The sequence below is a fragment of the Mandrillus leucophaeus genome, unplaced genomic scaffold (assembly GCF_000951045.1).
Source record: "Mandrillus leucophaeus isolate KB7577 unplaced genomic scaffold, Mleu.le_1.0 Scaffold1114, whole genome shotgun sequence".
Classification (NCBI taxonomy): Eukaryota; Metazoa; Chordata; class Mammalia; order Primates; family Cercopithecidae; genus Mandrillus; species Mandrillus leucophaeus.
The window spans coordinates 159494-176257 of record NW_012099366.1 but is presented as its reverse complement, the minus strand read 5'-3'; the positions used below and the strand labels follow the sequence as shown (position 1 = coordinate 176257).

At 46.6% G+C, this 16764-nt stretch overlaps 1 protein-coding gene across 3 annotated transcripts in view; it reads right to left on the bottom strand.

The window, feature by feature from the left end:
- The window catches only part of FRMD5 (FERM domain containing 5), a 54122-nt gene extending 38075 nt beyond the window's left edge, over positions 1–16047 (bottom strand). The window contains exons 1-6 of one of the 3 annotated variants that reach the window (XM_011993802.1): positions 15938–16047; positions 11489–11531; positions 11181–11259; positions 10701–11002; positions 9424–9532; positions 516–613 (exon numbers count right to left, since the gene is read on the bottom strand). Coding sequence is in view for 2 of the 3 variants with exons in the window: in XM_011993794.1 (XP_011849184.1) it covers positions 516–613; positions 11181–11242 (160 nt within the window). In the remaining variant the exon portion in view is untranslated. The remainder of the gene's footprint in view (positions 1–515; positions 614–9423; positions 9533–10700; positions 11003–11180; positions 11260–11488; positions 11532–15937) is intronic. The other 2 variants (XM_011993794.1, XM_011993808.1) reach the window with 2 other exon arrangements.
- Between the last annotated feature and the right edge of the window lie 717 nt (positions 16048–16764).

The following is a 16764-nucleotide window of genomic DNA, read 5'->3' as shown; positions in this document are numbered from 1 at the left end:
GACTAGGCGACACAGCGAGACTCTGTCTCAAAAAACAAAACAAAACAAAACAAAAAACAACAACAAAAAACCCCTCTAACTTGAACTCTGTTTCAAGTTAGATGTTTGTTTGTTTATGTATTTATTTATTTGGAGATTGAGTCTTGGTCTGTTGCGCAGGCTGGAGTGCAGTGGTGTGATCTCGGCTCACTGCAACCGCCACCTCCTGGGTTCAAGCAATTCTTGCACCTCGGCCTCCCAAGTAGCTGGGACTACAGGTGTGTGCCACCACACTGGCTAACTTTTGTATTTTTAGTAGAGACGGGGTTTCACCATGTTGGCCAGGCTGGTCTCGAACTCCTAACCTCAGGTGATCTGCCCACCTCAGCCTCCCAAAGTGCTACGATTACAAGCGTGAGCCATAGCACCTGGCCTAGATACTGTTTAGATTCAAGAAGGAGTCATCAGTGGTAACTGAAAATAATGTAATCAGTACTTGGCATGAAAAGCAAAATTATCCTGTCAAAAGTCATTACCTTGAAGGATGTAAGCTGCTAACAAGGCAGCATCTGATGTTTTACAGAGGAGTCGGCCGTGGTAGAGATCCCTTTTGATCTGGAGGAAGACTAAATACCTGGAGAGAAAACAGAGAATGAACTATAAAAAGATTTCTTTGATTGCTTTAAAGATAAAAATACGTGATGTAAGCCTATCAAAATCTTTGTCAGAATACTTTTACTACATTAAAAAAAAATCTTAAAACATATTGTAGAACAAATACATTCTCCATTTCCCTGGAAACTCCTTCAAGTACTTTGCCCTAAACTGACTTGAGATTCAGTTCAAAATATGTCAGTTACCTCCTGTAGCTCAAAACAGAAATGGCTGTTTCCTGGTAAAACCATCACCCCCCAAGTGCTGGGCTTTGGAAGGAGCCAGCCCCAGTTGGTCCGGTGCCGAAAAAGAAAACTATGCCATCAGAGACTGGCAAACTGGGCCCTTCTCTGCCTTGGATGCTGGCTGATGTTCCTTCTTAAGTAGAATGGCTGGTGAAGGAACTAGCCCAGGAAGAGTTCAGTCTCAACTTGCCAAGAGAATCTGTCCATATGTGGAAACAGCCTGCAGTTACCAAGGTCAACCAGACCTTTGAAATGGAATAAAGTGTAAGACGACTAAGTCGGCCAGGCGCTGTGGGTCACGCCTGTAATCCCAGCACCTTGGGAGGCCGAGGCGGGCAGATCACGAGGTCAGGAGATCAAGGCCGTCCTGGCTAACCAGTGAAACCCAGTCTCTACTAAAATATATAAAAAATTAGCCGGGCGTGGTGGCAGGTGCCTATAGTCCCAGCTACTGGGGAGGCTGAGGCAGGAGAATGGCCTGAACCCAGAAGGTGGAGCTTGCAGTGAGCCGAGATCGCACCACTGCACTCCAGCCTGGAGGACAGAGTGAGATTGTCTCAAAAAACAAAACAAAACAAAACAGTAAAAAAAAAAAAAAGACTGAGCCAAGATTGTGCCACTGCACTCTAGCTTGAGCAATTGGAGAGACCCGGTCTCAAAAAAGATGCAACAAGGGGCACTGGTGAAGGAAGCATACAAATGAAGCAGAAACCTGGGACCAGCACCTCTTTAAATACAGAAAGCTGTTGCCTCAGGTGGAAGCAGGATATCAAAAACAAGAGCAAACAGTAGCTGACATGTATTGAGGGCTTACGATCTGCCAGTCTGGGTGTTACACACTTTACATGCAATATCTTATTTAATGCTCACATAACACTTTGAGATAGGTATATTATCCCCATTATTCCAGATAGAGAAGCTGAGGCTTTAGTGATTTTCTCATGGATATACAACTAAGTGGAAGAGCCAGGATTCAACTTCAGCACTGTGAGACCCCTGAACTTGGCTCTTCATCACTATGATATTCTGCCCTCCTTGTGTGTCCGGAATTGGTGGGTTCTTGGTCTCGCTGACTTCAAGAATGAATCCGCGGACTCTCACGGTGAGCGTTACAGTTCTTAAAGATGGTCTGTCCTCAGTTTGTTCCTTCAGACCTTCAGATGTGTCTGGAGCTTCTTCCTTCTGATGGGTTGGTGGTCTCGGTGGCTTCAGGAGTGAAGCTGCAGACCTTCGTGGTGAGTGTTACTACTCATAAAGGCAGCATGGACCCAAAGAGTGAGCAGCAGCAAGATTTAGTGCAAAGAGCGAAAGAACAAAGCTCCCCCAGTGTGGAAGGGGACCGAGCCAGTTGCCGCCGCGGGCTGGGGCAGCCTGCTTTTATTCCCTTATCTGACCCCACCCACATCCTGCTGATTGGTCCATTTTACAGGAGCTGATTGATCTATTTTACAGAGAGCTGATTGGTCCGTTTTGACAGTGTGCTGATTGGTGCGTTTACAATCCTTGAGCTAGACAGACTGCTAGAGGGAAAAGTTCTCCAAGTCCCCACTAGGTTAGCTAGACACAGAGTATTGATTGGTGTATTTACAAACCCTAAGCTAGACAGAGTGCTAATTGGTGTATTTACGATCCTCTAGCTAGACATAGAAGTTCTCCAAGTCCCCACCAGATTAGCTAGATACAGAGTGCTGATTGGTGCACATACAATCCTCTGGCTAGATATAAAAGTTCTCCAAGTCCCCATGTGCTCAGGAGCCCAGCTGGCTTCACCTAGTGGATCCTGCACCCGGGCTGCAGGCGGAGCTACCCGCCAGTCCCAAGCTGCACTTGCACTCCTCACCTCTTGGGCTGTTGATGGGACCGGGCACCACGGAGCAGGGGGTGGTGCTTGTCGGGGAGGCTTGGTCCGCTCAGGAGCCCACGGCAGTGGGGGAGCTGGGACATGGCCGGCTGCAGGTCCCCAGCCCTGCCCCGTGGGTAGGCAGCTAAGAATTTCAGTGCAGCGCCAGTGGGCCAGCACTGCTGGGGGACCTGGCCCAACCTCCGCAGCTGCTGGCCCGGGTGCTAAGCCCCTCACTGCCCTAGGCCGGCAGTGTTGGCCGGCCACTCCTTGTGTGGGGCCCGCTGCGCTGGAGCCCGTGCCCGCCGGAACTCGCAATGGCCCAGGAGCACCGCGTGCAGCCCCGGTTCCTGCCCGCTCCTCTGCCTCCACACCTCCCCGCAAGCAGAGGGAGGCGGCTCCGGCCTCAGCCAGCCCAGAGAGGGGCTCCCACAGTGCCGTGGCAGGCTGAAGGGCTTGTCAAGTGCCGCCAGAGTGGACGCTGAGGCCGAGGAGGCGCTGTGAGGGCTGCTAGCACATTGTCACCTCTCACTTGCACTATAAATGCTTTGCAGTTTCACTAGTTGGATGGACCCTGTCACAGTGAAATGGAATTGATGACTTTCCATTTTGAAATGTCTTCACAAGGAGTGTGGTCTTCATTGCTCTTCTTAGAAGACCTGTAAGATTATTAGGAGCATCAATCCCTTGAGTGGGTCACCTACCATGGTGGTTCCTTGGCCAGGGAGCATTTCTGGTGATTTAAAAATATTTCCACAGATTCTTTGATAATCCTAATTTCATGAGGTAGAGCTTAATTCCTTCTCTTTGAGTGTGGCTTAGACTTGGTGACTCACTTCTATCAACAGAATAAAGCATGAGTGAGTGTCTGACTTCTAAGGTCATAAAGTCATTGCAGCTTCCTCCTTGTTCTCTTGCCCTTGGATCACTCGTTCTTCTTGAGGTTGCTTCAGCATTCCTATAGAAAGGTCCATGTGGTGAGGAACTGGGGCCTTTGCCAACAGCCAGCAAGGAACTGAGGCTTTCGGCCAACAGCCATTTGAGTGCCCCATCGTGGAAATGAAGTCCCCAGCTCCAGTCAAGCCTGTGGATCACTGTAGCCCCAGCCAACCTCCTGACTGTAACCTCGTGACTGACCCTGAGCCAGAACCACCCAGCTAAGCTGCTCTTGAATTCCTGACCCACAGACAATACTCTGAGACACTTAAATGCTTGCTATTTTAAGTCAACTTTTATGATGCAGCATCCCTAGGGGAGTAATGAAAATGTAGTAAAATTCCTTTAAATTCTAACAGTCTGAACCAAAAAGAAATTGACCCCTCCCTGGATAATTGGAGGTTTCCATTGTTTCTGTTTTCAGGCTGAAGAATAAAATAGAGGATTCCGTGTCCACTTGACCATGTAAAAATGCTCAAGAGGAAGAGGGCTGTTGATGGTGCAACTTCCGGGAGGTGGTAGGAAGGGGTCCTAGCAGGTAACTCTGAGAGGCTCAGGCTTGGAGATTCATGCAGTTAACAGAAATGAGGGAGCAACCAAGCCTTCTTCTCTCTTCAGGGCTTACTACTCAAAGTGTAGCCCACATATCAGGGGTATCAGCATCACTTGAGAGCTTATTGGAGATGAAGAATATAGGCCCATCCTACACTTACACCTACACCTTTTAACAAGATCCCCAGGTGATTTGTGTATAGATTAAAATTTCAGAAGCTGTCCTAAGAAAATTCAAAAGCAACCTTCTAACCACAGCAGGATGGACTGCCTTCCTCAGACCAAAGGGAAGGTGAGTCTTAGTCTGGAAGTTAATAAGAACCCATCCTCTCACTCCCATCAACCCTACTCTGCCCAAATGTTTGCCAGGAAAAAAGACATGTAGAGTGAAAAATTAAGATGGATCTACCAAATCAAGCTCGTCTTCACTCTGCTTCCCACAGTGAAATGCCACACGGTGTGTGGGAGACAGTGAGTGAGCACTTCTCTGCCTCTCACTGTTCCAACTCCCACCTTTCACAGGCTTCAGCAGGATGTAGATGCAAACCTTTTGCCCCTTACTGATCACTCCCTGGACCTGGATTCATGCATCATGTCTTCCATGTTTCTCTGCTTGTCTGTGTCCAAAATTCAGGGACTGTACATATTGGACTAAAGGAGATATTGCAAAGGGATAATATGGATAATATGGCTCTGGGCAGTGATTCTCAACGTGGCAGAGAGGGGAACATCTTCCAGGGGGAGCCCGTCAGAATCCATATGTGTCGGGGGTGCTCCTGTGGTTTGAAAAGACCCCTTTGGGCTGGGCGCGGTGGCTCACACCTGTAATCCCAGCACTTTGGGAGGTCGAGGTGGGTGGATCACCTGAGGTCAGGAATTCGAGACCACCGTGGCCAACATGGTGAAACCCTATCTCTACTAAAAAAAAAAAAAAAAAAAAAAAAATTAGCCAGGCATGGTGGTGTAGGCCTGTAATCCCAATTACTTGGGAGAGGCTGAGGCTGTAGAATCACTTGAACCCGGGAGGCAGAGGTGGCAGTGAGCCAAAATCGCACCACTGCACTCCAGCCTGGGCGACAAGAGCAAAACTCCATCTCAAATAAAAAAAAAAAAAGGAAAGAAAAAGTCCTGTTTAAAGTTTCTGATTTGCTCCCCTTCTCCTCCCACCCAAAGGAACATGATCCTGCTCACAGTGAGAACCACTGTCTTTCCAAGGCATCATTATCGATGGCAGGTAATGGCCTCAGGTGAACTGGAATGGACACAAGGCTTTCCACTGCTGGGCCGGGTTCCTTTTGATTTCTGGTGATAAAAACAGCTGCAGGGAGGTTAAAGGCAAGGCCACGGGGCATTCTCAGACAATGTCATAGAACTAGATGGGAAGAGGGAAAAGGGTACACCAGTATCCTTAAGAAACAAACCATAGTTGAGGACAAGAGGAGATGAGCTCATGAAAGAATCAACTGACAGCTTCAAGAGAGCGAGTGAGCTGCACCGGGGCTCCCCCTCCCCTTTCTGCCACAGTGGCTTCCATCAAGCTTTGTGTTTGGTTCATTTAAGGAGATAACCAGTGACTCAGTGTTGTTGGTGGAAATATATTCCACATGACTCATAGCATCCTTAGACCCATTCACAAGAGACCCTGGTATCTTCTCCCCGGCCACACAAGGGCCTAAGGAACACTGTCTTGTTGCCTGAGGCACTATCTCCAGGACCACTGTGTGTTGCCAGGCAAGGGATCAGCCTGCTGGAGCTGCCCAGTGCAGCCCTCCTGAATCTCTGAACCTCAGAACATTTCATAGCCAAGGAAATGAAGTCTAGAGATGGAGAGTGACTTATTTGAGGTAACACAGCAATCAGAATCCAGGCCTTCTGCCTCAGCCCAGTGCCTTTTCTAGCCCCATGGTAATTCACTCAGTTATCAGATTAGTCCTCATCCAAGTCAGGAGAACCCTTTGTCATCAGAGAGAAATTCTTACTGGGACCAAGGGAGAAATCAGTTCTAGACCAGATTTAGGAGAACAAGCTTGCTTCTGAGGAAACTGGGTTTTTGGTTTTTAAACTCTGCTGATCTCTTCCTGGCCTCAGAGAGGCTTTACCTCACCTCCATTTTTGTTTGAATGCTAGTGTTGTCCTAAATTGATTGGAGTGTGAATCAGGACAGAATGAGCAAAAGCCTGCAAGATGCCAGGGAAAACCTGAGCTTTTGTGTAACGCGAACATCTCTCCAGGGTGTTGGCTTTGGCGTAAGGCTGTCTGATCTCCCAGGGTGGGGATGAGCCCACAGGCATTTCCAGAGTTTAAGGCTGTGAACTGTGGAAAGCACTGGAGGCTCCTGGAGAGTTTTTTCCAGAAGATCTTTGGCCTCACCTTCCCTTCAAATAGATTCTTTTTCAAAGGGATTCTTTCCTTCAAATAGCTTCCTCTATTTACTGTTTCCTTTTTCCTGACTATAATTATAGTCAGGTTTTAGTACGTCTTCCTCCCCCATATTAGACTATGAGCTCCTTGAAGTCAGAGACTATGTTGTATTTACTTTTAATATTCTTCGAGAGAGCCTAAACATCCTGTGCCTAGCTTATCCATCCGTCCATCCATCCATCCATCTGTCCATCATCCATCCATCTGACACTTACTATATGTGCCAGGCACTGTCACAGGTGCTGGGAATGCAGTAGGGAACAACCCAGAGTCCTGTTAATGGAGCTTACATTTCAATGGGGGAGATGACAAAATAATAACACAACAAAATAACAATAAAGACTCACATTTACTGAGTGCATGCTGTGTGCCCTGTTTCACATGCCCTCTTTCATTCAGTCCTCCCAGCAACTCTATGAGGTGATTACCTTTTTTTTTTTTGAGACGGAATCTTGCTTTGTTGCCAAGCTGGAATACAGTGGTGCGATCTCGGCTCACCGCAACCTTCACCTCCTGGGTTCAAGTGATTCTCCTGCTTCAGCCTCCTAAGTAGCAGGGATTACAGGCACGTGCCACCACGCCCGGCCAATTTTTTTTTGGTTTTAGTAGAGACAGGGTTCCACCATTTTGGCCAGGCTGGTCTTGAACTCCTGATCTCAGGTGATCTGCCCACCTCGGCCTCCCAAAGTGCTGGGATTACAGGTGTGAGCCACTACGTCTGGCTGGTGACTACCATTTTAATCCCTGTTTAATGGATGAGGAGACTGAGTGCTTAGAGATACTGCTGCTTGCCTTGTCACAGAGCTAGTTAAAGAACAACCTAGGATTTGAAGCCAGCTCTTTCTGATTTTTTAGCCCAGGGGTTGGCAAACTACAGCCTGCTGTCATAGTTTCCAATGAAATAAAATTTACTGGAACACAGCCTTGCTCATTCATTTATGTATCGTCTATGGCTGCTTTCACACTACAATGACAGAATTGAGTAGTTGCGACAGAGACCATATGGCCCGACAAGCCAAAAATACTTACTATTTGGCCCTTTACAGAAAAAGTTTGCCAATCCATCTTAGCCTAAGCTAGGCTCAAATGATGTTCATTGAAGGAATAAGTGACCTGATGACTCCATTCATTCATGTATGTATTTATTCATTCTATTAACATTTTTTGGAGCACCTGTTGCGTGTCAGACATTTTGCGTCCTTGGACAGTGGGGTCCCATTTGTAGTCAGTTTGTTCTCTTACTTGATCTTTCCAAAGAGTTCATACACCTGCAATCCCTGTTAAAAGCCAAATCTGTTACCTGATTTCCCATTTTCTTTGCCTTGTCTCTAGCCTAGACAAGAAAATCTGTCTATTGCTTTAAAAATGACAAAAGAAATTAATCAGGATTTGGCAACTAAATTTATCATCTGGGAAGAAGCCAAGAGATAAATTGAAGCAAATTCTGTACTTCCTACTTCATCCCCTTCTCTCAGCCTGGCTTTATGGGAATGGCTGAGACGGCAGTGAAATTTAGGACCTATATTGCCTGGAAAAAACACACTGACAGCTAAATTAGTTTGGCAGTAAGGTGGGATGGAGGGCTGTAAGCCAGGGATGAATTACGGGTGTTGAGTGAGGCTGGGGCCAGTATCTACTCTCTTAAGATTAGTTAGGATGTGAATGAGGAGAAAAATGCAGCTAATTCCACAGCCTCACAGAATGCCCCAGGGAGGGAGAGGCACAAAGACTGCAAATCAGGCCCAGGCACCTGTGGTTCACACTCCTGACAATGCTGGAAAATTGCATACTAGGTAAAGAACGCTGCTGAGGTTGAGAGAGAGGGGAAAATTGCCCAAGATGGATAGCACACATGCATGCAGATGGAGAGGAGCTCATTATCTTGCCAGTGTCCTTGAAGTCTGCTGACTTGGTGAGAGGCCTGGCCATGGTCCTAATGCTGTGCTTACCAGGACTTGGATGATTACCTGGGATAGCTTTCTCTTTCAGGACTCAGAAATTAGCTGCTTAAGTTTTAGGATTCTAGCTCGTGGGGAAAGGGGACAGAGGAGAAGTGGAGATTGTTAGAAAAGAAGTGCCTTTCACATAAACAAGGGAGAAAAGCCAGTACTAACTGTACTTGTGCATGATGCAGAGCCCCTGGGCCTATGGACTGTGTAATGAATCTGGCAACGAAATATTGAGCCTTTGCTCAGTGTAAGGCTCACTGTGGGTGTATTAAGAAGTATAAGAGGCCGGGATAGTGGTTAATCCTCCCAACAATTCTATGAGGTAGATATTATTATCCCCATTTTATAAATGAGTAATCTAAGGTCAGAGAGGTTAAGCATCTTATTTCCAAGGCTATACAGCGAACAAGTGACATAAGTAAGATCTGAGCTCCCAAGTCTATGCTGCTTCTTAGGTAGGAAGGTCTGTCCATTCATATAAGATAGTGACACTGGATTTAGAAAATTGTATTTTTTTTTTTTTTTTTTTGAGACGGAGTTTCACCCTTGTTGCCCAGGCTGGAGTGCAGTGCCATGATCTTGGCTCACTGCAACCTCCGCCTCATAGGTTCAAGTGATTCTCCTGCCTCAGCCTCTCAAGTAGCTGGGATTACAGGCGCCCGCCACCACGCCCAGCTAATTTTTGTATTTTTAGTAGAGATGGGCTTCACCAAGTTGGCGAGACTGGTCTCGAACTCCTGACCTCAGGTGATCCACCCGCCTCGGCCTCCCAAAGTTCTGGGATTACAGGCGTGAGCCACCACGCCTGGCCTGAAATTTTAAACATAGTGGTTCTACCCTTACCTACCTAAAGCCTTAGGTAGGGTGTCTATGATTTGGATAGATTTGGTTTTCTGAAGCAAAGCAAGAGCCACCTCTACTTCCATGTAGATGAGCAGAGCCTGGAGCTTCTATGCCTCGTAAGAGACATGAGATTTGGTTCTAGCTATACTCACTGTCTTCAGCGCTTCAGAATAGGTGGGTGCACACTGCCCTATGCATCTGCAGGAACAAGCCTTCCTGATCCTTCTGACTCCATCAGAAGATTTCCCTCAACTCCCATGTGAAGGGCCCATGAAGAAGCCACTTTTCTCCCCGTCCCACTTCCTTGTAGCCTTTGCACTACTAATTCCTGCTTTTGCCCGCTCCTCTCCCCATTTCCTGATTTCCCCTCTTAGAGAAACTTTTGCTCCTTTCACCTGGCCTGCGCTTTAGATCGGGAAATGAAAATAATTCTGGCCGGGCACAGTGGCTCACGCCTGTAATCCCAGCACTTTGGGAGGCCGAGGCGGGCAGGTCACGAGGTCAGGAGTTCGAGGCCAGCCTGGCCAACATGGTGAAACCCCATCTCTATTAAAAATACAAAAAAAATAACAGGTGGCAGGCACCTGTAATCCCAGTTACTCAGGAGGCTGAGGCAGGAGAATCGCTTGAAACCAGAAGGCAGACGTTGCAGTGAGCCGAGATCACACCACTGTACCCAGCCTGGGCAACAAGAGTGAAACTCTGTCTCAAAAAAAAAAAAAAAAAGAAAAGAAAAGAATTCCATATTCTTTCCTCCTTCTTCCTCCTCCTTTTCTGTTTTTGGAATTTTCCCAAGCAGTTCAGGATCTAGGAGTGGATCTCAAAGCCTTATAGGATAAATGGTCTATATGGCTGGCAATATCCTCATTCCCACGTTTGCTGTCTCCAAGGTCTTAGGGAAGGGGTTAGGGCTGACAGTGCTGTCTCTTCCTCAGCTCTAGGATTCCCTGGCATCACATCCTCACCTATGGTCCTGCCTTCTACAAAGTAACATCAAGGTTTTGTTTATGTCGAAATTAGGTCTTTCTAATATAAAAATTAGGGATCCCTGTTGTAGAGTTCTTGAATCTCTGAGGTGAGGCTTTCAGAGTAAATTTGGCTCAGATACACAAAATCCTGGGGAAGCTTTGAAGCTCTCACTCACTGACCCTCGTTTAGGATGGCTATAGGCAGAGAGATTCTTTCTCATCCTCAAGTGGTGCTGGATAGATAGGATGCATTCCACGCAGCTGTCTGCCTGCCACAGAACATGATTCCCACAGTAAAGAGCTGATCATGAACCTGATCCAATGGCACACCAGAGTTTACCCATTTTGATTTAAAATCTTCAGTATCTCCTAGCTTATCTTTCGGTGTGATGCCTTAGCATTTTCCAAGTATATCCATTAGACCACCTGAAACTGTTTTCAACCCCCAAAATAAGCAGCAACATAGCTCTCTCCAAAAATGTCCACAGTGGCCTCATGATAGGTAAAAGAAAAGATGCTTCTGATTAGTTACTGCAGATCCCTTTGAGAGTGACCAGTTCAAGATGTAGTCTTCACACTTCCTGAAGGAAAGAAGTCTGCTCTGTTCCAACTGCACTGAGGGGTACACAAAGAAAGCATGTGGAAATGAAATACAGAAGTCATTATATTTAGGAAGAGTTCCTTGCCTCTAAGAGTTAGGCGCTTCCAAACGAGAGGCTCTAAGAGGTCACCATCCCCCTTTCCTATGCTCTCCAAAAGGTCCTAATGGCTGCGGGAAGCATGTTCACCTCACCTGGTTATTTCTTCTTTCAGAGCAGCAGGGTCTGCAGGATAAAACTTCACACGGAAGCACATGGTGAAAGGAGGCTGGGCTGCAGAGAAAAAGAGGTGCCCATCAGGGAAGACCCTCACCCAGAAGAGGACAGGGCTGTACTGCCCACTAGCATGAAGCATCAGAAGAGAACCCTCATATATTTACGGCCAACTTATACTGAGAACAGTGGGAAATTATATACGTAGACCAAAACTTGCGGCAAGTGGGAGGTTTCATGCCACCCTCCCCAGGGGTGTGGCTTGAGTCTTTTCATGGAGAATACTTACATCTCAATTGCTTCACCACAGACTTTGTAAATTCCAGCCAATGCTGAAACAGAGAACACAGAACATGAAAACCCTAATGAGAAGGGCTGTAAAATATAACTTGTTTTCTCCAACTTAAAAAACTAGACAGATTGTAGCCTAGGGTGAAAGCAGCCCAAAAGCTTGGAGAGATAAGTTTGGAGAGTAAAGAGTGATATGATTTTCTGAAATGAGCTCCCACGAAGCCAGCTGTGAAGGGGGGAATAGTTCCAGCTTCAGATGCCATTTCTGGGCTTCCCTGGAAATGCTGTCTTCTAAAGCAGGGTGCCAAAGTTCTCAGCCATGTTTTTGGCATGCGATTAGGCACAAGCAACTGCATGTATGTGTGGCGGGGACAGAGCCCCACCTGGGTTGAGTTGGGAAATACTGACTTTAATGGGTGGTGTGTGTGTGTGTTATGCACCAGCTTTTTTTCTCTTTTTTTGGCAGCAGAGTGGGGATAGAAGATATTGGTAGCAACTCTAGAAAGCAGCGATAAGTGGAAATTTCCTAAGTCAGGGATGGCTGGTATATATTCCATCTTTCTTTGAGTAACATAAATTGCCAACCCTTAGTGTTAGAAAACACATACTCAAGATTCCTTGGCATCCAGCAATGTTTTAAAATCTAAATCTCAAATGATAACTAACCACAACCAACGTGTAGGATAGTACCCTTTCCCCTTGGATTTTCAAGGAGGCAGGACGTAGAGGCAAAATACATTTTCCCATGGTACTTAAATGTTTGGGGGAAGCAATGAAACCATTCTATATGTGTTTCTTAATTCTACATGGGTCCTTTATAAAATTTATTATTGATGTTTGTTGCTTTTTGCTAATCAGGATTAGGTAGGACTGCTATTAATTGGGGTTTGATTATCCAGAGGTAACTTAACATTGCCAGATGTAAGCTCCATGAAGGCCCAGAACTGTCCGTCTTGTTTACAACTGTATCACCAGTGCCTAGCACAGTGTTCAATAGGTAGCTGCTGAATGGCAAAGGGACTGGGCCCATACTTCCTTCTTTTCTGGCTACTTCCATTTAGTGTAATGTCTTGGCAGAGTCCTCCCTCTGGCAGGAGAGCAGCCAGGGCCCTGCAGTCAGCATCCTGGCCTCCCTTAATTCCCAGTGATCACCTTCTGGGCTGGGCCATGGGTCATGCAGTTAATGGACCCACTAAGAGCCAGTTCTTCCGTCAGCTCCACACGGATAATCTGGGCTGACATTCTGCTCTCCTGCTTCTGCTGATCTGAGTTCCCATGAGGCTGGCAACTCATTATAGCCACTCAATGTGGTTAAGAGGTCCTTCTCACATTACACGGCCCACCACGGCTCAGCTTCACAGGGAGGCAAAGGCAAGAGATGAAATTGCTCAGAAACAACTGGGGTTCCAGGGTATGCCTGTGAAGAGGGAGAAGGCCTATCTGTTCAGAGCACACTGGGGTTGTGGACAGTTAGGAGAACATAGTCAGTGCCAGGGACTCAGTACACAGAACACCAACACTTCTAGACATTAGACTGATAGATTAAAAGAAATAAACAAAGGAAGGTAGAAATTAATGACTGTGAGATGCATTATCAGCAGAGGGCAGAGAAAGCTGAATGACAAAAGGCTATTCCCCTTGGCAATAGCTGGAAAGAAGATTTTAGTTTTACTGTAGTGAGAGCTCAAGAAAGGACTGAGGCTGGAAGAGAGTAGCAAGGGGTGAGAAGGGACTGGAGAGCTGTCACAGTCGATCCATACGATTTGGAGTCTGGCAGAGAAATCTTGAGAGGAACCCAAGAATATGGTGATGGCTAGAGTGGCTTTTTGTAAATGCCTGACCAAATCAGTCCCAGATTCACTAGCAAACAGACAACACGGGCTTAGGGAGGAGGGATTAAAAGAAGAGGAAAAGAAGATTCAGAGAGGAGGGTTTCCTCCTCTATTTGAGTGAATGGGCCAGTGTGGTACAATCTTCAGACTCTAGGGACTTGAAAGGGTACAAAGCAGAGGCCAAGAGAAGGTGGAGGCCCTGGGCCTGAGTCAGGAATCCTGGGGAAGGAGAGTGAGGACAGCTCCTCCAGGAGAGACCAGGAGAGCTTCCAGATGCATGGAGGCTCCTGCAGAGCAAGCAGTGACATGGGGATGGATGTGAGTGCTGGGTTCGGACTGTCTCGAGACCCAGGGAAGGAGGTTTATTTTAGGCCCTTACACCCTGAGGGAGCAGGGGAGCTCAGCTCCTCCATCCTACCATGAATCAGTGGACTAAGGACAACTCTTTACAGGTCCCCATTTCCCTACAAACCCTCAGATACTCTCTCAAGTCTCTCTGCTCTCCTTAACCCCTCCCACAAGGCACAGAATTACACAACTTTCAGAGGCTATCAGTTATACATTCAGCATGGAATCTCAGAAACCACATTGTCCCTGGAGTCAAACAGGTCTGAGCTTGAGGCTGGCTTTGCCACTTACCTTGGGGAAGTTACTTAACTTATCTGAGATTTTATTTACTCATCTGGAGAACAGATATTATCATTAGGGATACTCATCTCATTTCGTCAAGGATGAGATGGAATAACATACGTGAAGCTCTTAGCTTAGTGCCTGGCACAACTCAGTGAGCAGTATACATTAGCTGGAAGAACTAGGTTTGTGTGCAGTGCAGAGCCTGGCAAGCAGTAGGAACTCCATAAATGTTTATTTCTCCTCTTTCCCATGTTCTTATCTCTCTCTAGCTCCTTCTCATTTTAACCTTGACCACATCCACATATTCTCTTACTCTCCTCAAGCACATTCTGACCTAACTAAAAAACCAATGAACAGGATACAATTTGACTTTTTTTCTTCATATACCACTACTCTAGGGGATGAAGAGACCTTGGAGTAACTGGCCCTCCTTTTATGTTATTTTATTTTATTTTTTAAGACAGAGTCTTGCTCTGTCTCGCAGGCTAGAGTGCAGTGGTGTGATCTTAGCTCACTGCAACCTCCATCTCCTGGGTTCAAGTGATTCTCATGTCTCAGCCTCCCAAGTAGCTGGGACTACAGGCACACGCCACCATTTCCAGCTAATTTTTGTATTTTTAGTGGAGACAGGGTTTTGCCATGTTGCCCAGGCTGGTCATGAACTCATGGGCTGAAACAATCTGCCTGTCTTAGCCTCCCAAAGTACCAATATTACAGGCATGAGCCACTGCACACAGCCAGCCTTCCTTTTTAAGGATAAAAGTTTAGACCAAACAAAGAAACACCATTTGTAAAAAATAGTCCACCATTACCTCTCCACTTCAGTGGGGATGCCAGAGAGTACATCTCCACAAAGAGCAAAGGGTAGATGAAGGGAAGTTATAGAAACTGCAGGTGGGAGGCTAAGCAAATGGACCTAAGAAATACAACACTATAAGCCATTAACTCACTCACGCATTCATTTCTTCAGAAAACGTTTATTGAACCCCAACTACATTGTAGGCCTGTCTTAGTTACATGGGAGATAGTGATGAATGAGGTAAAGTCCAGGCCCTCATGGAACTTATAGTTTTGCAGGGAACACAGGTAATCACAGAATGCTGTAATAAGTGCTATAACAGGGTAGCAGAGGGCACATGGGGGCCCATAGGAGGATCCCTAATACCGAGTGGGGTTAGGGAAGACTTCCCAGAGGAAGTGAAAGTCTAAGCTAAGATCTTAAGTGTGAAAAGGAGTTAGCTGGAACAAGGGTGTGGAGTGTGGAGCGGTGAGGAAAAGGAGAAGATTCTAGGCAGGGGAACTCTATAGATGAAGGCTCTGCAAAGAAAGAAGGTAGGATGTATCTGGAGAGCAAAAATATTACTGTCTGGTGGCACCACAGCAGGGAGAAGACAGGTCAGGGAGATGAAGGTGGAGAAATAGGCAGGGGCCTGAGATAATGGACTTGTTCCTGTATCTGTCTGGAATATCAGAACCCTTGTCTGTCAGAATGCCCTGTGTCTGCAGAGCTGCCTATGCTGTGTAGAGCAGAGCAAGAACTGCAAGATCTGCAAGGCCCATGCTGGTTTGGCTCTGTCTCTGTCCTGTCTAAATTGGGTTGGTATGGCACTTTTGGTGAGGCCTTTCTTAACCAGTACAATGTGGTTCAGCTGCTTACTAGAAAGGGGGCAGGAGAGGCCCACCTGTGACCTGGGCTCCGAGACCACAACTCCAGCCCAGCTGCTCCGCCTCCAACTTTGTGCAAATCACTCAAGCTTCCTAGCCTGCCATTTCAGCAACTGTAAAACGACAAGCTTCTCCAGGTGAGCTCTAGCCAAGGTGCCTTCCAGGTCTAATGCTATGATTTGAAGAGACGACATCCAACTGCAGGGTCTGGTTGGTCCCTGATTCCTGAAGCTTGACTTTGAACATGAATGACAGTTCAAGACCTCAGGCTTACTGACTAGCTCTGTCCTCCTTTTGTGTTTTGAATATTGACTTACCCGCTGCTTATCTGGGTCTACAAAGCGGATACCAAAATAGTCTTTCTCAAGTAGGTTCAGGTGGTGGCAAAGAAGGTCAAACAGGTACTGGCCTTTGGCATCTCTCTGCAAAGAAAGAAAGTTCGATTGAGAAATGAGTGGGCTTCTTCAGTGTAACTTTGTTTTGTTTCTTTTTGTTTTTTGTAGCCATTAAAAGTTGTTTGCAACCGTTGCATGTGTCTATGAAAGGGGTGAATGTCCATAACTGTGTCCTCCACATTGTGATACATCACTGTCTGGAATCCAGAGGTTTTTAGCACCTGGAAGGAGCCCAAGAACCCTTCCCACCACAAAGATGTCAGAGAAGTCAAGGTAGAGTCAGGTAAGCCCAGTTCCCATCTCAAATGCACAAAGTTTTCTTAAACTGTGGGTGTAGGGAATGTCAGTGTGGAATACAGCAGTAATTACACCAGGCCCAGCTGGCTGAGCCTCTAAAGTAAATCGTGAATCCATCCACATCTCTTCCTCTCCATTTACCAACACCACAGGTCAAGCCACCACCATCCCTCAACAGGACCACTGCCAGAGCCTTCTAACTGACCCTCTGTCTCTGCTCTTGCCCTCTCCAGTCCATTCTCTGCACAGCAGTGAGGGTGTCCGCAATTCAGACACCATCTCTTTCTTGCTGAATAAGTGATCAGGCACATTGTAGGATATTTAAACATACAAAAGGATATACCATGAACAGTAAGTCTCCCTTCCACCCTGGCCACCCTGTGCCCCAGTTCCTCTCCCCAGAAGCAACTGTTATCAGCTTCTTGTATATCTTTTTTTTTTTTTTTTTTTTT